This window comes from Pelodiscus sinensis, chromosome 22 (assembly GCF_052426305.1).
Source record: "Pelodiscus sinensis isolate ZL-2025 chromosome 22, ASM5242630v1, whole genome shotgun sequence".
Classification (NCBI taxonomy): domain Eukaryota; kingdom Metazoa; phylum Chordata; order Testudines; family Trionychidae; genus Pelodiscus; species Pelodiscus sinensis.
The window spans coordinates 23,267,192-23,290,478 of NC_143073.1; the positions used below are offsets into that span (position 1 = coordinate 23,267,192).

Below are 23,287 nucleotides of genomic sequence, written 5' to 3' on the forward strand. Positions count from 1 at the left end.
CCAGCCCAGTGCTTCACCGTCCTCCTAGGGAAAGAGTTTTTCCTAATATCCAACCTAGTCCTCCCCCACTGCCACTTGTGTCTCCTCACTGGAGACAGATCCAGCGCCCTCTGGTGCGGAAGGGCCCTGCATCCCATTCCCCATCCTTCTGAGTCAGCCTGTCCCCGCCCCGTCACAGTCACATGACATTCTTAGTGCTGACCTGTTCTACCACTGTCTCCTCCCTCCTTGCACACTACTATAGCATAAAGCTCCCCCTGTTGGCCGTAGCACTATCTTGTGGCGGTGAGTTCCACTGGCTCTGCCCAGAAATTGGGACTGACAGCCCAGATACTGGGTGTCCTGGTGCATTCCTTGTCTGCTCTGTTATTTCTCCCAACCTCTTTTTCCACGCTCCTGTCTCATCTTCTGTTTCCCTGTCTAATCCCTCTTGTGACTCTCCCCAGAGCATGATGGAACAAGGCAACGGGACCCTCCCACCTGTAACCTGGACAAATTCTAGCCAGTCCCCCGTACCCACGAAGGATGTTCAGCTGGCCTCAGCCGGGCTTCTGTTCCCCACTGTCCTGGTGGGTCTTGTGGGGAACGGTCTGTACCTGTGGGTGCTGGGGTGGAAGATGAAGAGGACGGTGACCACGCTCTGGTTCCTCCACCTGGTCTCCTGTTCTCTCCTCTTCACCCTGCTGATCCCCTTCTTCATCATCTACATCCTGATGGGTTTCCACTGGGTCCTCGGCACGGCCATGTGCAAACTCATCAGTGCCTGCATCCAACTTGGCATGTTTTCTTCAGTCTTCCTCCTCACCCTCATCAGCCTGGACCGCTACACCTTCACCTGCCACCCTGTCTGGTCCCAGCATCACCGCACCGTGCACGAGGCCAAGAAGCTGGTTGCAGGGGCGTGGCTGGTCTCCTTGGCCCTCAGTGCTCCCTATCTGGCTTTCCAGGAGACCAGCATGTTGGGGGATGGCAGAGTTGCTTGTACAAATTATTACACTGGCACTGGAGACCAGGGTGGAGATGCCTGGAAGGAGCACATGTACCTCGTGCTGTTCATGAGCCGGCTCCTGCTGGGCTTCCTTCTGCCCCTCTGCGTCATTGCAGGATGCTACGTCCGGATGGGCCTGACAATGAAGGAGAAGGGACTGGCCAGGAGCGGGAAGCCCTTCAAAGTCATGGTGGCAGCGGTGGTGTCCTTCGTCTTCGGCTGGCTGCCCTACCACCTCTACTACGGCCTGATGCTCTTCATTGAGGGGCCCAAGTCATTAACTGCCACCTTCCAGCTCATTTGTGTCATCATGTTCTGTGCCAACGTCTGCTTCACGCCCGTCCTCTACCTCTTTGTGGGGCAGACGTTCCAGCAGGTCCTCAGGGCATCCCTGATCTCTCTGGTCAGAGCAGCGTTTTACGAGGATCTCGACCGCGATGGGTTGGGGCCTCATTCCCATGGGAGGACCCAGCGAGAAACTGACTGCATGGAAGTATAGAAAAAACTTGGGGCTGGGCAAGTTCTAGACACCTGCTGACCTTAGCTTTATGGGGTTCTAGGTATTGCAATCATTCCTTAGGGTCTAGATTAGAACAATAAATCAGAGAGCTGGAATAGACCTTAGGAGGTCATCAAGTCCAGCCGCCTGCTCAACGCAGGACCAATCTCAACTAGATTTCTGACTGGCTATAGATTTATAGCAGGCTCTAAACAGTCTTGTGTTCTAGGCACGTTGGCATATCCTTACCCCCTTAGTGTCCTGAAGGTTCTGGATTCCTGTTTGGTTCTAGAATGGATTTCGGCCATCTGCATAAGCAGTTTTAAACTCTTTATGCTCCTGTGAGTTCTATATTAAACTGACTCTAGGACCGCAAGTTGTTTTAGATGTCAAAATGCTTTTGAACTGTATAGCTCTCCTGTATTCCGGATACATCACTGCGGGCAGATCCCCCAAGGATTCCAACTTTCATTCTGTGTCACAGCCTGGTAGAGTCGCTTGGGTTCTCGATTCCTGGGACGTGCCAGAACCTCACACTCTGGAACTGGTTTGAAACTCTTTGCCCCAGCCCTGAGCCCCCTCCCCCACTCAGAACAACTTGTCCCCACCCTCACCCCTTGTCGCCACGTTTAGCCAGAGAGTTTGCTGCAATCCCCATATGGTGGTGACGCATCCCAGGAAACAAAATTCATGCCGCAGTTGGGTGTGAAAAATTGGCAGAGTGGTCAGAGCAAGGCAGGGCTTGGAGCAACATTCCCTCTCATATTATCCAGCCATGTGCAGATTGTTCCCATCCATGTGCGGAATACATTTTGCAATGTGCGCCGGGGCATGTGCACCACCAGGAGAAACACAAACCTCGCTGTGGGGCAGTGTTGGAATCTCTCTGGAGAAGCCCGGCTTCCAGGGGACACTGGGTTGGAGCCAGAACTCCTGGGCTGTGCCTTGGCGGTGGCCGGGGAGCGCTGTAGCTCTTGCTGTGACACCTCCAGCACAGGTGGAGGGTGAACTCTGTAAGGACCCCCCCACTTCCACTTTTGCAATGACACTGGTCTTGTGCAACCCCCTGCTGCGGCGAGATGGGCCCAGAAGTCTCTTTGGGAAGCAGGCGGAGGGATACGTCCACACACACGGCTGCAGGCCGAGCTGGGTCCCACAGTGTCGCTGGCCGCCTGCTTGCTGGGATCTGCAATGGGGCTGGTCCTAGGTTAGCCAGGGAGACTGCTGAGGCTGTGGGGAGAGGCGGGATGTGTGCAGCCCAACCAAATCCCCCTCCCACAGAGCCAGGAACCATAGGAGTTATTTCGGAACAAGCCCCCTTCTTTCGAAGGCATAAGTGGAACATCCACGAGCCCATCACATCGAAATCTGTTCTCTAGCTCTCCTCAGGGAAGGAGGCTCATTTCAAACTCGTTATTTTGAAACTGCAGCACCAGGGCGTCCACACTCCGGCTATTGCGAAATAACGACTGCCCAGACTCACTCAAACTCTCTACTCCCCAGCGCTGCCTGGGACTCTGAGTGACCGCAGGGACTGCGGGGGTTTGCTGCTGGTCACTAGCAAAGCCTGGGAAGCCAGCTCAGGCTGGAGAGGCAGGGGGCCCAACATACCCACGGTCCCAGGCTGCCCCCCTGGGGCCCTGTCTCACGTGTTTGGAAACAGTGGCTGTTGCTTGCGTGGTGGTTTGTGTCAGACTGTCCGGTGTTCTTTTCTGTTTATGGTTTGCACAGCAGCTGGGGGCGGAGTGTGTAGAAGACACAGAGCAAAGGGGAGTGAACTCACCACACAGGCAGGGGACAGACTCTCGGATGCTTTGCTGGGCAAACACACCCCATCAGAGGCTCTCTCTGCGCTGGCTCCGTGGGTCCGCAGCTTGCTACCCTGGTGAGTTGAGAAAAGGACAGAGGGCCCCTGGTTGGGTGTAAAGGGGAATTTCCATGAGAAGGCCTCCTAGGATCTGTGGTTTTTTGCTGTTGTCAGGGGAAACCAGTGGGATTCCTTGCCACTAGCTTGCAGCAAGATCAGTCTGTGGAACTCCCTGCCACTGGCTTTCAGCGGGGTTAGTCTCTGGGATTCCTTACCACTGGCTTTCAGTGGGGTTAGTCTTGGGACTCCCAGCCAGTGGTGCTCAGTGGGGTTAAGGTGTGGAACTTCCTGCCACTAGTGTTCAGCATGGGTTAACCTGTGGAACTCCTATGCACTAGCGCTTTTGGGGGTTAACTCGTGGAACTCCCTGCCACTGGCATTCAGTGGACTTATCATTGGGCCTGGGAGTCAGAGTTTGCAAGTGAGATGTGTGTTGTGTGAGTGACAGTGTCTCACATTTCAGCAAATTCTCCCACTACCTAGGATTTCTGACCTGCCGCCTCCGCCCCTTCCCAGAGGTAAGGTTGGAACCTGGGAGTCCTGGCTGCCAGGCCCTCTAACCATTAGACAATTCTGCCCCATATAAGGGAGACCAACCTTACAGGCTGTGGGGATGCCATGCAAGAGAACCCCAAGGTCCGATTTACTGCACGGCTCGCAGCACCACTGAGGACTAGAAATAGCTCAGTGTATTGAGGCTTCCTGTGTGAGAAGTGGGGAGGGAAGCCTCCTGTCTATTCTCAGAAGTCAGCGTGCAGCAGCAGCAGGCAGAGGAGCCCAAGGGACGGGGTGTGGGACAAATGGATGTTTTCCTGTTGCTGCAGGGAGTTCCATGGGTACCAGCTCCAGCACTCAGGACGTTACCACGGCCAATTCCCACCTGCCTGGGCCAGTGAGTCTTGGATTTATAGAACCATAGAGCTGGAAGAGACCTCAGCAGGTCATCAAGTCCAGCCCCCTGCCCTAGGCAGGACCAATCCCAACTAAATCAACCCGGCCAGGGCTTTGTCAAGCCGAGACTTTAAAATCTTGAGGGCTGGAGATTCCATCCCCTCCCTAGGGAACCCAGCCCAGTGCTTCACCGTCCTCCTAGGGAAAGAGTTTTTCCTAATATCCAACCTAGTCCTCCCCCACTGCCACTTGTGTCTCCTCACTGGAGACAGATCCAGCGCCCTCTGGTGTGGAAGGGCCCTGCATCCCATTCCCCATCCTTCTGAGTCAGCCTGTCCCCGCCCCGTCACAGTCACATGACGTTCTTAGCGCTGACCTGTTCTACCACTGTCTCCTCCCTCCTTGCACACTACTAAAGCATAAAGCTCCCCCTGTTGGCCGTAGCACTATCTTGTGGCGGTGAGTTCCACTGGCTCTGCCCAGAAATTGGGACTGACAGCCCAGATACTGGGTGTCCTGGTGCATTCCTTGTCTGCTCTGTTATTTCTCCCAACCTCTTTTTCCACGCTCCTGTCTCATCTTCTTTTTCCCTGTCTAATCCCTCTTGTGACTCTCCCCAGAGCATGATGGAACAAGGCAATGGGACCCTCCCACCTGTAACCTGGACAAATTCGAGCCAGTCCCCCGTACCCACGAAGGATGTTCAGCTGGCCTCAGCCGGGCTTCTGTTCCCCACTGTCCTGGTGGGTCTTGTGGGGAACGGTCTGTACCTGTGGGTGTTGGGGTGGAAGATGAAGAGGACGGTGACCACGCTCTGGTTCCTCCACCTGGTCTCCTGTTCTCTCCTCTTCACCCTGCTGATCCCCTTCTTCATCATCTACATCCTGATGGGTTTCCACTGGGTCCTCGGCACAGCCATGTGCAAACTCATCAGTTCCTGCATCCAACTTGGCATGTTTTCTTCAGTCTTCCTCCTCACCCTCATCAGCCTGGACCGCTACACCTTCACCTGCCACCCTGTCTGGTCCCAGCATCACCGCACCGTGCACGAGGCCAAGAAGCTGGTTGCAGGGGCGTGGCTGGTCTCCTTAGCCCTCAGTGCTCCCTATCTGGCTTTCCAGGAGACCAGATTGTTGGGGAACGGCAGAGTCACTTGCACAAATTATTACACTGGCACTGGAGACCAGGCTGGAGATGCCTGGAAGGAGCACATGTACCTCGTGCTGTTCATGAGCCGGCTCCTGCTGGGTTTCCTTCTGCCCCTCTGCGTCATTGCAGGATGCTATGTCCGGATGGGCCTGACAATGAAGGAGAAGGGACTGGCCCGCAGCGGGAAGCCCTTCAAAGTCATGGTGGCAGCAGTGGTGTCCTTCGTCTTCGGCTGGCTGCCCTACCACCTCTACTATGGCCTGATGCTCTTCATTGAGGGGCCCAAGTCATTAACTGCCACCTTCCAGCTCATTTGTGTCATCATGTTCTGTGCCAACATCTGCTTCACGCCCATCCTCTACCTCTTTGTGGGGCAGACGTTCCAGCAGGTCTTCAGAGCATCCCTGATCTCTCTGGTCAGAGCAGCATTTTACGAGGATCTCGACAGCGATGGGTTGGGGCCTCATTCCCATGGGAGGACCCAGCGAGAAACTGACTGCATGGAAGTATAGAAAAAACTTGGGGCTGGGCAAGTTCTAGACACCTGCTGACCTTAGCTTTATGGGGTTCTAGGTATTGCAATCATTCCTTAGGGTCTAGATTAGAACAATAAATCAGAGAGCTGGAATAGACCTTAGGAGGTCATCAAGTCCAGCCGCCTGCTCAACGCAGGACCAATCTCAACTAGATTTCTGACTGGCTATAGATTTATAGCAGGCTCTAAACAGTCTTGTGTTCTAGGCACGTTGGCGTATCCTTACCCCCTTAGTGTCCTGAAGGTTCTGGATTCCTGTTTGGTTCTAGAATGGTTTTCGGCCATCTGCATAAGTAGTTTAAAACTCTTTATGCTCCTGTGAGTTCTATATTAAACTGACTCTAGGACCGCAAGTTGTTTTAGATGTCAAAATGCTTTTGAACTGTATAGCTCTCCTGTATTCCGGATACATCACTGCGGGCAGATCCCCCAAGGATTCCAACTTTCATTCTGTGTCACAGCCTGGTAGAGTCGCTTGGGTTCTCGATTCCTGGGACGTGCCAGAACCTCACACTCTGGAACTGGTTTGAAACTCTTTGCCCCAGCCCTGAGCCCCCTCCCCCACTCAGAACAACTTGTCCCCACCCTCACCCCTTGTCGCCACGTTTAGCCAGAGAGTTTGCTGCAATCCCCATATGGTGGTGACGCGTCCCAGGAAACAAAATTCATGCCGCAGTTGGGTGTGAAAAATTGGCAGAGTGGTCAGAGCAAGGCAGGGCTTGGAGCAACATTCCCTCTCATATTATCCAGCCATGTGCAGATTGTTCTCGTCCATGTGCGGAATACATTTTGCGACATGCGCCAGGGCATGTGCACCACCAGGAGAAACATAAACCTCGCTGTGGGGCAGTGTTGGAATCTCTCTGGAGAAGCCCGGCTTCCAGGGGACACTGGGTTGGAGCCAGAACTCCTGGGCTGTGCCTTGGCGGTGGCCGGGGAGCGCTGTAGCTCTTGCTGTGACACCTCCAGCACAGGCGGAGGGTCAACCCTGCTAGAACCCCCCCCCCCCACTCCCACTTTTGCGATGACACTGGTCTTGCGCAACCCCTGCTGTGGTGAGATGGGCCCGGAAGTCTCTTTGGGAAGCAGGTGGCAGGACATGTCCACACACGTGGCTGCAGGCCGAGCTGGGTCCCACAGTGTCGCTGGCCTCCTGCTTGCTGGGATCTGCAAAGGGGCTGGTCCTGGGTCAGCCAGGGAGGCTGCTGAGGCTGTGGGGAGAGGCGGGATGTGTGCAGCCCAACCAAATCCCCCTCCCGCAGAGCCAGGAACCAGAGGAACCAGAAGGGTAAGTTAATCTGAATTTTAAAGTGGCTGCAGCTCAGCTGCCTCGGCTCGCAGAGTGTTCAGGGAGGCAGCACGTGGCCAGCTCCTCCCAGCTGCTCTGCTCCCATCCCAGTCCGGCACCCGGGGACAACTGCCCGCTCCTCCCACTCTCCCTCACTACACCTCTGATGTAGGACTTCTGAGTTCCTTGCAGCACCAGTGAGTTTGCTGGCTCGTGACGCCCTCTGGACCACGGTCGGCCAGCCCTTCGCTCCAAGTGTCAGTTTGCAGAGACGTTGCTCCAGATGGGAGAAGCAGGATGAGGAATTGGCACTGGGGTCTCCACCACCTGGAACCGTAGAGCAGTTATCGGTCTAGGGTGGTAATTGGTCTAGAGCAGTAACTGTTCTAGGGCAGTAATCAGTCTAGAACAGGGCTTCTCGTAACAAATTTTGGTGGCTCCAGGGTGTAATTTTTCTCAAAGACTTTAGGAAAAACCAGAAAAATACGCACAGCTACATGGGCAAATCTTTGCCATTTATTTATGTAGAGGCTTTTGGCAGACTCAGGCCTTCTCTGTACTTACCTAAAATGTCGACTCAGGAAACACCACTCCATCTTTGTTAATTGAGTAGCAGGAGTCGACGTACCTTAATTTGACCTTCAGTGCTGTCCCCACAACTGGAGGTGGATGGAAGCAAACGCTCCTGTCGGCTTCTCTTACCCCTTGTGAATTGAAGCGTTCTAGTGTCAACAGGGGGTTAGAACACTGTGGGAGACCTAAGGCAAACACGATGCTGGACAAGGCTACTGATCTGGTGCCACTGAGAACAAAGGGTATGTCTACACTACCCTGCTAATTCGAACTAGAAGGGTAATGTAGGCATACCGCACTTGCAAATGAAGCCCGGGATTTGAATTTCCCAGGCTTCATTTGCATAAGCGGGGCGCCACCATTTTTAAAACCCCGCTGATTCGAACTCCGTGCAGCGAGGCTACATGGGGCACGAACTAGGTAGTTCGAACTAGGCTTCCTAGTTCGAACTACCGTTACTCCTCATTCCACCTGTTGGGTTCCAGGTGTCTTACTGTTCATAAGCCCTGATGGTTCCTGGCTTCTAAATTCACAGCTCTCTCCAGATTCCCCTGGCTTCTAGATCTATCAGTATTTCTGATCTCAGACAGTCATCAGTGGCACCTTTAACTGGCACCAGAGCTCTCACTGTGTTCTAAGCTGAATTGCTTGGGTTCGCCATCACTAGCTGGCTCTGGAATCTCATTTATTCTAAGTCTCTCGTGTTCAAACTCCAAGTCCTTGGGTGTTAGATCCCTGACTGGATCCAGGACATCACTGGAGTCTAGAGTTGTGTTCACATAGAATCCAGCCAGTTCCAGATTGGTGGCTAGAAGGTTAAATGTGGTTCTAGATTTCCAAATGGTTGAAAATCCAGTAGGTGTAATATATTAGATAAGAGCCTGGGTATTATTGTAACTACAACTAGTTTTTCTCTAGTGCTTGTCATCTGTAGAGCTGAATGAATTTTACCAAGGTGATTAGTGGCAGTAACCCAGTTTTTGCACGTGGGGAAACTGAGGCAGAGATCAGGGAAATCGCTTGGCCAAAGTCACTCAAAAGTGGGAGAACTAGGAACAATCCCAGATCAACTGCATCCCAACCCAGTTCTGTATTCATTATTTCTGCTTAGATTGTGAACTCTCTGGGACAGGGACTATATTTTTAGCATGTTTGTACAGTGCCCTGGTGTGGCAGGGTCCTGGGTTAAGACTGAGGCTCCCAAAGCTGCGGAAACAAGCAGTACTAATGAACAATTATTCCAAGGTGTGCCCAGGAGAAAGCAGGGCAGCTCTGCAGAAATCAACAGCCTGTGAACACTTCAGGCTAGTGACATGGTAACATCTGAGCTAGTAACTGTGCCACTGTATGGAATATGGGGGGCCATTTCTAATCTTTTGCATGCCAATATTTAGCAGTTGCAGGGAAATGTACCAGATGTGTCATGTAGGGTACCAATGTAAAAGTTCTGATTTGCTAAATACGATCAGCTAGGAGACTTACCCGGCGTCACTTGGGTCCTTACTCATTCCGGTTGTTTTGGAAAATAAAAAGGCAAACGTACATTTTCCTTTTAACATTGAAATGCTTTATTGAAATGATTCTACATCTAGATATGGGGAAGTTCTAGAAACAGCGGGGTTCCGAGTGATTCTCTTTTGGAAGCTGAAGAACGGAGAGAGGCCTCATCCGGAATTGAGACATTCCTTTGCTTTGCTGGTGAAGGACACGGCCGCCCTTAGGAACCAGGCCAGAGCCCCAGTCTCTTTGGCCACGTGGCTCCCTCAGAGAGGTGGCAGGTGACAGAGCCATCTGAGCCCACCCAGGCTAAGGAGTCCGGCTGGGCCGTGCTGCAGCCTCAGTTTTGCTTTATGCGCTGGCTAGCCACTGGGGGATTTCCAGCCGTGGTGGATGGTTCATTATTGTTTCCATTCGTGGTTTGCATTCTCTGGGTCCGACAGCAGCCGGGTGCAAGGTGTGAAGATTGAAAGATAAAGGGAGTGAAGTGAGCACATGGGAGGATGGGGGGCACCTGGCCTCTCTGCTGGACAAATACTCTCTCCCCAGATGTCTCTCCACACTGGCTCTGCGTTCCCATTAGCCCTGCTACCAGACATGTGCTAGTGTCAGGGTTAACCTGCGGGACTCCCCGCCTCTGGAGTTCACAGGTGGGGCTCCCTGCCAGAGGGGATTACTGAGGTGAAGCCGCAGGTCTTCCTGACACAGGATATTTGTAGGATTAACCTATGGGATGCAATGCAGAGGGCTGGACTGATGTCAGAGGGTGACTTTATAGATGAGAAATTCCCTATTTATAACGCTCAATCTCAGTCTTGATTCTCAACCTCCCTCCTCTTCTGCTCTAACCACTAGGTTCCCCAGTCCTTGCCTTGGAGTTGCATCATTGGTGGATCATCCTGTGTTGTGAGCTGGGGATCTCTCCAGGTTGTGGGACTCCCCTCTGCCCCCATGAAAGGAAACCAGCAGGCCCCTCCTCTCCTGGGGTCTGAATCCGCTAGGTGCTGGTCAAGCATCTGGGGGATCAAAGCAGGGAAGGTGGAAGCCAGGATCTTACAGAGCAGATGGGGCGGAGCATGTAACAGGCCAGCCCCCTGCGGCGGTGCTGACAGACAGGGATCAAATCCCACTTCATTGTCTCTGTGTTAAGCCACAGCGCTGGAGTCCCTCAGTCTCAGACCGTGTCCACACGGGGGAGCCATGTAGCACTCTAGGGGTATGTCTACACTACCCCGCTAGTTCGAACTAGCGGGGTAATGTATGCATACCGCACTTGCTAATGAAGCCCGGGATTTGAATTTCCCGGGCTTCATTAGCATAAGCGGGGAGCCGCCATTTTTAAATCCCCGCTGCTTCGAACCCCGTGTAGCGCGGCTACACGGGGCTCGAACTAGGTAGTTCGGACTAGGGTCCTATTCCGAACTACCGGTACTCCTCGTGAAACGAGGTGTACCGGTAGTTCGGAATAGGCACCCTAGTCCGAACTACCTAGTTCGAGCCCCGTGTAGCCGCGCTACACGGGGTTCGAAGCAGCGGGGATTTAAAAATGGCGGCTCCCCGCTTATGCTAATGAAGCCCGGGAAATTCAAATCCCGGGCTTCATTAGCAAGTGCGGTATGCATACATTACCCTCCTAGTTCGAACTAGGAGGGTAGTGTAGACATACCCTGGGTCTCAGGCCAAAGGGAAATAAAACGCTTCTCTTCCCAGAGCCAGTGTCTGTAGGAGTGTGTGATGGGGGGGCACTCCCCTCCCAGGATCACCCCCACTCGGCCGCAGGCGGGCTCCAGCCCTGCTTCAATCAGCGGGAGTCTTAAAAAAGCCTTACGGCTGTTCACCCCTCCGTCCGAGTCCCACGCCGCGGGGGTGTTCGCAGCCGCCTGCCAGGGTGCATCTCTAACAGGGGCCTGGTCCGGTGCCCTCCGCCGAGTGTCCGACTCCAGTCCAGGTTCCATCTCTTTCGCCTCTGAGGAGGAGAGCGGAGACTCCAGGGCTTCTCCTCCTGGAGACAGTGACCCGGCAGCTCCCCACTCCGAGCTGTGCCTGGTTCCACCAGCCCTTTTGACCATCTCCCTTCAGGTCTGGGCTGCAACTGAGAAGACCTGAGCCTGCAGATTCTCATATAATCCTCCCCGGCTCCTGATTGGCCGGTTACTCCAGGTCCTCTCTAGCCTCCTGGAGGACCTCTTTATGGCCTTACGGTCTAGCCCAATTACACCCCATTTCTGTGTGTGGCTGGGTAGACTAGGCCCTGAGATTTCTTGCTAGAGGTCTCATAGCTTTGCCTCAGAAAAGCTCAAGGAAAAGGATCCTCCAAGCTGCCTCAAGTGGCTGTGAGAGAAGCAGCCAATGGGAGAGCTGCAGAGAGCAGCCAATGGGGGCCAAGCAGGCCCATATAAAAGGCACTGCAGTGCAGAGCACAGGAGGGTTTCTCGCTGGAGATGGAGGGGTGTGGCTGGAAGCAACAGGACCTTGGACAGAGCAGTGCTGCTGGGGATGGTGTGATGCGGGTCCCAGCTGACGAACATGCTGTGGATCCAGGGGATTGTAGCCACGACTGGGTGTGTTGAATGGGACAAGGCAGGTGGCTGAGGTCTATAGGGCCCTGGGCTGGGGTTTGGTGCAGTGGGGGGACCTGGATTCCACCCCCCTATGGGGACTTTGGATGAACTTGAAAAGAGGGAACCGAACTCGGTTACTGGCCCCCAGGAGGGCAGAGGCTGGATAGGACCTGAGAGGACGAAGGCCTCACTCCCAGGGAGGGAGCCCTGAAAAATTCCAGGGCAGGGGCAAATGGAGGGATCCCAGAGGGGCTGGAGCCCACCAGACGGGCGCTGTGCTGGGCCTTGTGGGACAGATTGCTCAGCGAGCCTGGGACTGGGCTGCAGACGGACGTTCCAGAGGGGCTGAGACTGGCCCCATTGGATGTGGAACCAGGCGGGGGTCTGACAGGCTCTCAGGGCTGTTCCTTACTCTGGCACAATGAATGCAGAAGTGGGGGCCCCAGAAACACCCCCCAACCTGATCTCCACAGGCTTTGGTACAAAACATCCCCGCACAATCCTAATACCCGGACTTTGGGGAATCCGCTGCCACCATTAAGTGCTTTTGAACCCACAACCAGGGGTGGACACTTGAACCCAACCCCAGGGGCATCCCAACCTCCTTTCCCCAAAGAGCTTGAAAAAGAAAAGAGAAAACACACCCTGCAGACTGCGGTTGCTGTTCCTAGCCAGGGGCATGCAGATATCCACAGACAGAGTCTCCAGGACACAGAAATGAACCAATCCCAGGTTAAATTAAAATAAAGAAAGAACTTTTAATATCAAAATAATATCAGAATTGCAAGGATAGTTGGAATGGTAAGAGCCACCACTTTATATACTTTGGGCGGGGGACCCCCATGGGCTCAGGACTTGGTCACAAAAGAGAGGAAAACCAATTCCTAACAGCACAGACATCAGATCCAAATTCCCAAACCAGAAAACACTAAACCCTGACAGATTTATCTAGACTTAACCTAATTTATACGTTATGACGAGTCTTTTTCTTGGAGAGAGACATGTCTTCTGTCTCCCTCAGCATCTATCTAGAGAGCCGCTCAGAGAGAAAGGAGGGAAAAACCCAAAATTCCCGTGTCTCGGTTTGCAATTCCTACCTTCATTTCTATTGGCTGTCCACTACCTGGCTAGGCACAGGGACAAAGTTAACCTTTAGTCCCCAAGTGCTGGCCAACCCTGGTCATGACCCAGGCATTGCCCATCCTGATGCATGTGATGCAGCCGGGGGACTGAAGAGTCGCTCCAAGGCAGGACACCAGGCCAAGCACACGCTTTGTTATGGGGCCGGCGAGAAGCATGGGTGCCCTGGGACCGTTGCAACCACAGACTCGGGCAGCTGGATGCTCCCCTGCCCACACCAGTCTGGAAGAGGCTGTGGGCAGGTGCCAAAAGCCCATCGGAGGTACCCAAAGGGTCAGGGGTGCTTTCATCCCCTCTGCCAGGGCCTAGTTAAACCTGGCAGGCTGGCCAGGCAGCGCCCACACACTACATGCCCCTGTAAGCATGGGCAGCACGTACAGCAGGTCTCCCACAGCTTCATCATTCCTGTGGCTCGTTCCTGCCCCCTCCCTGGTCTATCGCTGCCCCCGGGACTGGGGGCATTGGAACCGGACGCAGGCTCCTGGCAGGGATCTAAGAGGCCGAGCAGTCTAGATCCCAGCAGGGAGAACCCGGGGGCAGGACTCCTGGGTTCTGACCCAGTTCTGTGAGGACAGTGGGGTCTATGGGTTAGAGCAAGGGAGAGGGTCTGGCAGCCCGGCTGCTTGGGTTCTGTCTTGTGGTGGCAAAGGAGACACTGATCTTCCTTGGCGGGGGCACGAGGGTCCCTGTACCCCTGTCTGCCCCCTTCTCCAGCTTCTGGGGTCCCTCCCTTCTCGGCCCTGCCCTGACAACGCTGTCGACCCCAAGGCAGTGCAGGGGGAGGGGAAGTCCGTTCCCAGCTCTGGGTTTTCTTCTTTGCCAGGATCCGGGCAGGGGAGGGGAGGGCTGGACCTCCGGGGGCTGGGACTGCAGGTGAGGAGACTGTCGGTCGGCCACTTGTTCCCACCTGGTTCTCAGCCTCTGTTCTTCTGGACACTGGCGTGTGCGGAGGCTCCCCTGGTCGTGGTGACCCTTAGCGGGGACCAGCCCCACAGCCCATTCCCACCCCCTGAGCCAGCCTATCGTCCAGATCCGAGGCAGGCCATGTCCTCTGCCTGGGTCTGTGTCCAACCTGGTGCACAATTCCCCCCTTCTCTTCCCCCCTTCTCTGGCCTCTTGTCCCTAGCCAGCTGCCAGACTGGCAGCGCGAGTGCCAGCTGTGAGGTAGGCCCTGCGAGTGGCCTCTGTCCACAAGGTGGCGCTAAGGTAGCAGGCACCCTCGTACAGAGACCCTTGGGCCAACTCTGCTCGAATCCAGTGGTGGAGGGTCCCATGGGTTAACCACACCAAGTATCCAGTCGCGGGGAGTACCAGAGGTTAACCATCTCCCATATGCAGTAGCAGGGAGTGCCAGGGATTAACCACACCTGGAATCCAATTGTGGAGAGTGCCAGAGGTTAACCGTCCCTGATAGCCAGAAGTGGGCAGTGCTAGGGATTAATCATCCCCAGTATCCAGTTGTGGGCAGTGTCTTGGGTTATCTGCGCCTGGTAACCAGTTGTGGAGAGTTCCAGGGGTTAACGGTACCTGGTATCCAGTCACAGGCAGTGTCAGGGTTTAATTGTGCCTGGTATCCAGTTGTGGGGAGTTCCAGGGGTTAACCGCACCTGGTATCCAGTCACAGGCAGTGTCAGGGGTTAATTGTGCCTGGTATCCAGTTGTGGGGAGTTCCAGGGGTTAACCGCACCTGGTATCCAGTCACAGGCAGTGTCAGGGTTTAATTGTGCCTGGTATCCAGTTGTGGGGAGTTCCAGGGGTTAACCGCACCTGGTATCCAGTCACAGGCAGTGTCAGGGGTTAATTGTGCCTGGTATCCAGTTGTGGGGAGTTCCAGGGGTTAACGGTACCTGGTATGCAGACGAGGGCAGTGCTGTGGGTTAACCACCCTGAGGACCAGCACTTGCAGTTGCTGATCTGTCTGGAGCAGGAAAAACTTCTGTTTGCCGCAAGACTTTTCCTTTCTGGTGTTGCTCATTTTGGCGCAGGCGTTTGCCGAATCATGGGCACCTGCACCCCAGGCAGGACAGTCCCACATGGCTACATCCATGTTCAGAACATCGCCTCTGCTCTCTCCTGTTTGCACAGCTCAGGCTGGCAGGTGCCGATTAGCAGCAGGAGTCCTCTGGCCAGTTCCCACAAGGCTGGGTGCTCACTAAATTCACAGGGCAAACTTGGCACCTGGTTTTCCAGCTCACTTGGCCCTTCCATTGCTTTGCGAAATGCATAGGATTTGAAACCCATCCCCGTCGGTCGGTTTCATCCCCATGGCGCTGGCTGGCAGTGCAAAATTCTCAACGTGGGGGTCTGTTCATTTGCCTTCTCTTTCCAGAGCCTCGAGGGGCTGGGCCCCTCCGGACCGGCACGAGGGTTAGAATCTTCCATCCATGGCTGAAATAAGCCCAGATCCATTGATATCCTGGGGACTTTGCGGGGAACAATCCTCGTGCGACTCGTGGATGAAGCCAGGGGCTGGGAGCACCATCTCTGCGGACGCTGACGCTGCTGGCCACAGAAGTAGGCCTGTTCTTGTGAGTTCCCGTCTCTTCTTGCTTTTGGTTCCTTCTCACGCCACAACAAGTGTTACAGAGAAAGCCGCCGCCCCTTCCAGCTGCTGCCTGGTCCGGGCCACGCTTTGTTATTTCTGGATCTTGCTTGCACGCATGCCAGCAGCCAGCTCAGGCAACGCCGACCACAGATGGAAGCCACGGTTCAGATGCCGTTTTAGCAACAAAAGCCACAGCAGCTGGCTCAGCGGCTTAAAACCAGGCTGAGGTTGCAGCTCTGCAGAGCCTGGGGTTTTCCAGATACTTTCCACAAAAATCCTGAACATGGCAAACTTGGTTGAGCAAAAAGCAAAAATAACAACATGGGAGACCAAAGTTCTTGAGGGGAAAAAAAAAAAAGTTGCTGCGTCTTTAAATAGCCCTACACGCCTCACTCCTCCACCCCCACTGGATGCAGCAGGGGAAGGCTCTCCCTGCCAGGCTTCCGTCCAAGGGAAACATTTTATATATCTGGTATTTTCTGGTTTTTTTACCCTACGGGAGACCCAAATTCCGGACTGTCCAGGTGAAAACCAGACACCTGGCAACCCTAGCAGAGCCTGGCTCCTTGACCTGGAGCTGCAGTGGCGTGTGACTATGCAGGGCCCCCTGCACAGGTTTTGCTCTGAGACCGTCGCTCTTCCTGCGTGAAGAACCCATGTTTCAAAGGCCTCGTAGGCCCAGTGGGTTGTCTGGAAATGTGAGACCCTTTCGGCACAGGGAGGAAAGTGGCAAGGACCGACTGACTGGGATCAATCAGTCAAGGGACCCTTCATAGACCTTCCCCCGCCTCATGTAGCCTCTCTGAATTTTTTTCAGGTGGAAACTCAGATCCCATTGGACTCCAGCCCAGTAGCACAGGGGCTGTCGGAGAGATTGTGCCCTTTCTACGCAGGGAGACCACCTGGCGTCAGGTTGCTTGTAGAGAGCCAGGCCGGGGAAGATCGCAGATCTGTAGGGCTTGATTCTCCATCCTCCACACTCTGTGTCTATCAGGGTATGTCTACACTACCGCCCTAGTTCAAACTAGGGTGGTTAATGTAGGCAACCGGAGTTGCAAATGAAGCCCGGGATTTGAATTTCCCAGGCTTCATTTGCATCTTGCTGGGCGCCGCCATTTTTAAATATCCGCTAGTGCGGACTCCGTGCCCCGCGGCTACACGCGGCACAGACTAGGTAGTTCGGACTAGGCTTCCTATTCCGAACTACCGTTACTCCTCCCCTTTACGGGCACTGGATATTACTGCATCTACCAGCCTGGATTCTCCTACAATTTCTGGGCTATGACATAAGTGTTGCTGACAGAGTTTCCAGGCCCAAACCAGCCTGCGATGGTATCTGCTAAGCCCCGTCGTTGCCTAATCAGGCGCTTGCCAATTCCATCAGCCAGTCTGGTAGTGCTGGTGCATTGCTGGTTTATACCTCAATGCAGATCTTAACCTTATAACTGTGGAATACCACTGAGGTGAGGACTGGCAACACTGGTCCTTTCATTACCAGTCCGGGTTCTGGGACAGGGATCTGCTCGGGCATGATGTACATTCAGGAGGTTTTATTTTGTCCTTAAGGTCCTGGTTAATAATACCCAAATGAGGGCAAGTTAGCAATGGCCATTGTTTAACCAATGACAGCCATGCCTCAGGGGTTACCTTTGTCTGGGCTTTAAGTGGTAAACTCCAGTGGGAGTCAATAGGTCCAACTTCAGTGGCCTGGTGTCAGAGTTTAGCTTCTTTCCCACAATATTCCATACAAACTTTAACTCAGAGGACTGTGGATTCTTTGTCCTCGTAGTGTTCATGGTGTTACAATAAACAAAATAATTCTGTGTGAATGAGGGGAGGCCGAAGGCCGTGGATTCCCCATCGCTATTAGCGTGTATTTGTTCTATGTATGTGACTTGAAGGAGGTTACGTTGACTAGAGTCGCTGTTTCTCTTATAGAACCGAGCATGGTTCACAGATGTTTAATTGTTAATAGGAACCCATGCAATTCTACAATTCTTGAGGCCTTTTAAGGCATCGGGCACCAATGAGTAACAGGGCAAGTAGCTGTTATTGCAATGGTGAGGTTACTAGTTCCTCATTGTTGTGGGCATCTTTACTTAAATATGCTGATGTCCCACTTGCCCGTGTTGTTTCTTACAGATTTCTTATTATCTCTGGCCAAACCACTTTATGGTTGGTGTACAAATTTGCAGAAGCTAAATATTTCATTTGTGTGGCCATTAAAGCAAAGCCAATCCGGTGGGGGAGAGGGCTGGTACCCCACTCCCAGTCCTTCTGTTCATGTGGCACACTTCTTGCTTCCTTCCAGTTCCTTTTTTATTCACCTGTGGAGACATTGTTAACATTCTCCTAGCCTAAACAATTACCAAACTATTATCCTTTCACTGAATTTTAAAGTTGCCAATTGGCTAAGTTTAGAGTTGCCAATTGATTGGGCCCAATTATTAATTTTGTTGATTTAAATTCATGCTTCTGCTTTACTCAGATTATCCTTTCATTAAAACAATATCCTACACACAACAATATTTGCAATACGTATTACAATTAAGACACACAAGACAAACTTGGACAGAACACAAACTTATGATGTCATGACATAGAACCATGTTTTTGTTGTTGTTGTTTTTCTTCAGCCGGCACCAGCGCTTTTTTGATGATCTGAAAGACAAAAAAACATTTCTACCCCCATCGGGGTGGTACATTATACCTTAAAATACTTTTCTTTTACAGATGTTCTTTGTTAGTTTTGATCAGCCTGTTGTTACCCAATGGTATGCTTTTATTTTGTAAATCAGCTTCAGAGGGTTTGAGTGGATTACTTCAATTGTTCAATTATTAAGTTAATGGTGGTATGCCTCGATTTCCCTCTTGTACCACAGATCAGGCTTAATGTGTGAAGCTATAATGCTTTTCCTTAGCACAAAGTGTTGGTCAGTTACTGTTCCAGCAAGCAAAAAGCTTTTCTTTTCCTGAAAAGTATCATATACAGTGTTACTTATTAAGACTATAGTAATAATAATATTGATATTAAATTTTGTTAAATGGGTGCTTATAAATATTTTGTTTGTATTTGGACAATTTACTTGAGGGGACAGGTGTTTTATATTGCTTTGAAATAGCCAGGCAGCCTGTATTCACATATAACGTTGGATTTGAAAGCAACCCAAAAGTGTTATCAACTCAGCCTTGAAAAGAGACAGTGAAGTTTCAGGGCTTGGATTCTTAAAACAATGATTTGTTTTCTTAAAGAGTAAATTTAACCTTTAGGATTGAATGTATAGATTTCATTCTTTTATACAGTTAACCAGTTAAGTGTCAGTAGAATTCCTTATTTTCCTTTTGCAGATTTAACAAAGTGTCTGTAGCCAAATAGTTAAATTTGATGGTTTCTTTGCCTGGATTATTGAAAGAGGATGCAAGAAACAAGGGGTATGTCTACACTGCCACCCTAGTTCGAACTAAGGTGGCTAATGTAGGCATTCGAAGTTGCAAATGAAGCTCGGGATTTAAATATCCCGGGCTTCATTTGCATCTTTCTGGGCGCCGCCATTTTTAAATCCCCCTTAGTGCGGACTCCGTGCCTGCGGCTACACGGAGTAGGTAGTTTGAATTAGTCTCTCTAATTCGAACTACCGTTACTCCTCCTTAAAAATGGCGGCGCCCGGCAAGATGCAAATGAAGCCCGGGATATTTAAATCTTGGGCTTCATTTGCAACTTCGAATGCCTACATTAGCCGCCCTACTTCGGACTAGGGTGGCAGTGTAGATATACCCAAGGAGTCACTTTTTAAAGCAGGTTTCCCTTCACATATTACAACAATCGCTTAATTCCTTCCACACTCCTTCGGTGTCCACTTCTCACCTTCACATACCCTCAAATCACTTGCTTCGTCCTTCCAAAGAAAACGTTTCTCATTCCTAATAACTTTCCAATGTTTGCTCTATTTTCCTAATTCCTTCCACTATGCCCATAGGGCTCCAAACCTTTTGCCTTCCCCTTTCACATGCCTTTTCCTTCTTATGATCCGTCCTGATTCCTGCTAAATGACTTTTTTCAATGACACAGGTTTGTCCAGTATTAATGTGGTAAGGAGGGTGGGCTTTTCCATTAGTCCCCACACCTCCTAATTTTTTTCAATAGGTAAATCCAAATGTGTATTATTGCAGTCAGCTATTACTAATTTTAAACTTCTCAGTATAGGGTTTTCATAACATCCATGCTGCAGCAGTTGATCTATGCTGCTGACTCTGGGGTGGATCACTCTCCCATGCTCTGTAAGGAGATTTATGTTGCAGAATGTGCCTCCTTGTTAGTGCAGATTTAGCTTCTAGCGATTACATCTTCAAATTCAATTTCTACCTGTTGATTTTAGGGTGACTTTTAGGTTACCTCCTTCCACGCCCTCAAGCCAATTATAACGGTGTGTGAGGGAAAGGTTTTAACTGTTTATTATTTTTTTTCTGGACGGCCTCCACTCGTGTGTTGTGAAACACCCTTGGGTTGCCTGCGATTCCAGCCAGAGAGGCTGTCGTTATCTATTTGCTAACAAGGGCTTGGGAATCTCCTAAAGTTGCTTGGCAGCCCTTTCCTACTCCTGCGTTGTGTTCTGTGTATACATTTCCAACCAAAATGCCTAGGGCCAATATGGCTTGCTGGTCGGCAGGCATTCCTTCCTTGAGAATTTGGAGGAATACTTCCCACAAGCTAAGTCTATTTCAAAACTCGGTGTTTTGCTTTGGATAGGGCAGATTTGTAACTAGAACCCGTTCTTCCAGAGGGAAGTTCAGATCCCTTTAAATTATCTTCTGTGCCTCCTCTCTATCTTCAGTAATGTGTGGTAAGAGCCCATATAGGGCTGGGCATAGAGAGTAGAGGGGTAATGTTGGGCCAAATTCCCTCCTAAGCTTGGGAGAGGTGGTACAGTTGCCCGTAAGTTACGTTTCTCATTACAGGGTGGATTTTTGCTTTTTTGAGCTTCAATCTCATTCCTCAGGGCTTTAATTTCTTCCTCTGTCAATTTGTTAAATGCGTACAGGTCATAGCACCATGATGCACGTACATGTAGTATGCAGGGGTGCCTTTTGGCGGTGTGGGGGTATGCTTAGACTGATCCCCATCCATTTTAGTCATTCAGAGGAGTATCCTGTCCACTCCCCGTCCGTTCAGCGGCTTATAGGAAACTAAATCTGCACACTCCAAAGAAGGGGTCTGCTGGGTCTAGAGTGTCAGACCTTATCAGCAGCTCATGAAATAAGGGGAGTCGTCACTCCCTCACATATCTGCTCGACCTCGAGGTTCGGCTGACCCCCCTTGTGTTCAGAACTCCCTTGTGGGAGAGCCCTGGTGCGGCTGGAATCAGCTTACTTCTCAGAGACCTGGGCAGCAGCATTCACACTCCACTCATTACATTCACACTCAGCATGCTTTTCACACAGAAATTCTCCTCCCGCATTTAGATGCATCTCTCTTTATGGACCTTGTCCATATTTGGGGCAGCAAACAACACTGTTCCCCCCAGGAGTGGCAAACGACACGTTTCCCCCCAGAACCACAGCAGTTCCCAGCACTGCATAAACCTAGGTGCCTTATGTCCGGACACAATACAATTTTCTTCCCGTATCCAGGGCGGCACCACCAATACCACAGCAGTTCCCAGCACTGCATAAACTTAGGCCTACTCGGGGGTAACAAAGCAACCTCCCCGGAACCGCTTTGCGTCTGACCTTGTTGCAGATTCAAGAAGTTTGGATGGCGTGAGCCCACAAGAAGCAGACGACCCCGCAGGCAGTCCTCCACCACACCCCAGTAGAGATTTCAAAAGGTCTCTTCCCTCTCATTTGGCACCCTGGGGGTGAAGGGGGATGGTCTGCAGCCGCTATTGCTGTCTTCAATCGGGCATTGCCATCAGAGTCACCAAATTGTGGAAGAAAACATTGTCCTCACTCTGCATTTGTAAGCAACAAGTAGCCAGAGGCAGTTTTATTACGAGCTGCAGCAAGGGAAAAACTGGTTCGGACGGGACGGGACGGGACGGGGGGGGGGGGAACCCCTCTGTCCCTCCGAGGCAGATCTTCGAATACAAGCAATTCTGAAGCAGTTTCTATACTGTCTATAAATATAATAACAATAACAATTAGTCTCCTCCCCATTACAAACCCCAATGGCGAACAGTTATTTAGTTCCACCCAGATGCTCCTTATCTCAAGGTCCCTGCCAGAGTCAGCGTTCTATCCTTATCTCCGTATGGAGGTGAGAGGCGAAGGCAGCGTCTAATTCCAGATCTCACGTTGTCAGGCCACAGACTTAGCCTGACTCTTGCTCTCTTCTTAACAAGACCAAGATGGCTGCACACAAATTCCCTTAGTCCCTTTCCTGCCTCCACATCAGCCAACACGCAGGCTCCTGGTACACACGAAACCTCCCAGAGGGTGTTCCGGTTGAGGGGAGGGGTGTTGTCTGTAGGCGAGGACTGGCCTGTCTCCCACGACCTGTGAGAGGGAGGGGTTATTTTCCAGGGTAAGTTGTAGATTGATCGTCAGTGATGTGCTGGAGGGGGTCTAAGCTGGGGGCCCTGGTCTACATAAGAGAATCAATTCGAAATAAAAGCGGGGTCTTCACACTACCAAGACCGTTATTTCAAAATCTGCCCTGCTGCTTTCCTCAAGGAATACGGGTTCTTTCGAAATCGCAGTCGTGTGGACACCCCACTGCTGCTATTTCGAAATATCTACCTCCCCCCCAAGTCATTCAAACTCATTACTCCCCAGTGCTTCCTGAGGCTCTAAATAGAGGTAGCACGTCCATGTTAAGGCTGCATCTACACTAACTCTGGTATCCCGAAATACCTATTCCGTGTCTTTTGAGTGCGCGCGTTATTACAAAATATAACGGGCTCGCTATTCCAACGTCTCTGCAAACCTCATTCCACAAAGAGTAAGGGACTTTTGGCAGGGGCAGATGACCCTTTTGCGGGGCCCAGGGCAGCACAATTTTGCGGGGTCCTCCTTTGCCACGGCGCATGCGCGGGGAATCTTGAAGCACAGGGCCTGGGGCAACCGTCCCGCTCGCCCTGTCCTATATCCACCCCTGACTTTTGGGAATAGCAGGTTATTTCGAATAAGCGAGGTGTAGACAGCGCCAAATTTCAAAATAAGCTATTTTGAAATAAGATCAAACTAAGATACACAACTTGCCAAGCTCAAATCACGTATCTTATCTCGAGCTACAAGTGCAGTGCAGGTTTACCCTAAGGAAGTGTGGACACACTATTTTGAAATACAGGGCATCCCCGCTCTAATTTGCGCCGGTATTCATCTGTTCTGTACTAAAGTCACTGATGTTTGCAGGAACTGACGCATTATAAGTCCTGCTATTGCCCACTTAAGTTTTGCAACTCCCCTGCTCTCCAGTTTGCATGAATGGAAGTCAGCTACAGGCAGGGGCGGCCTGTGCGTATAGGCCAACCCGGCCGCCACCTAATGCGCCGCCTTCAACGGGGCACCCAATGATGATGTCACACCATTGAGGGCCTTGCAGGTGGGGGTGCCGATCAAGAGTTCCACCTGGGGCGCCAGCGGCTGGCAGCCTGCCTAGGGTTGTCCCAGCTGAAGGAAAAAAATTCCCTGCTTTAAGTTGTTTCATCATAAGTTTTTTGGAACATATCTTGGACTAATAGTGAGGACTATTGTAGTTATTTCAAGAGTTATTATTTTGAAATAAGTTATTTCAAAGTCATTTCCTAGCGCCGATG

General features: G+C 51.8%; 2 protein-coding genes across 2 annotated transcripts; both read left to right on the forward strand.

Moving 5' to 3' along the window:
* The first annotated feature begins 446 nt into the window (after positions 1–446).
* Positions 447–1,731, forward strand: LOC149521862 (putative G protein-coupled receptor 33). The gene has a single exon (XM_089772668.1). The coding sequence runs from the start codon at positions 450–452 to the stop codon at positions 1,485–1,487; it is 1,038 nt and encodes a 345-aa protein (XP_089628794.1). The 5' UTR covers positions 447–449; the 3' UTR covers positions 1,488–1,731.
* Positions 1,732–4,871: 3,140 nt separating this feature from the next.
* On the forward strand, positions 4,872–6,089 carry LOC149521863 (putative G protein-coupled receptor 33). The gene has a single exon (XM_089772643.1). The coding sequence runs from the start codon at positions 4,872–4,874 to the stop codon at positions 5,904–5,906; it is 1,035 nt and encodes a 344-aa protein (XP_089628769.1). The 3' UTR covers positions 5,907–6,089.
* The last annotated feature ends 17,198 nt before the right edge of the window (positions 6,090–23,287 follow it).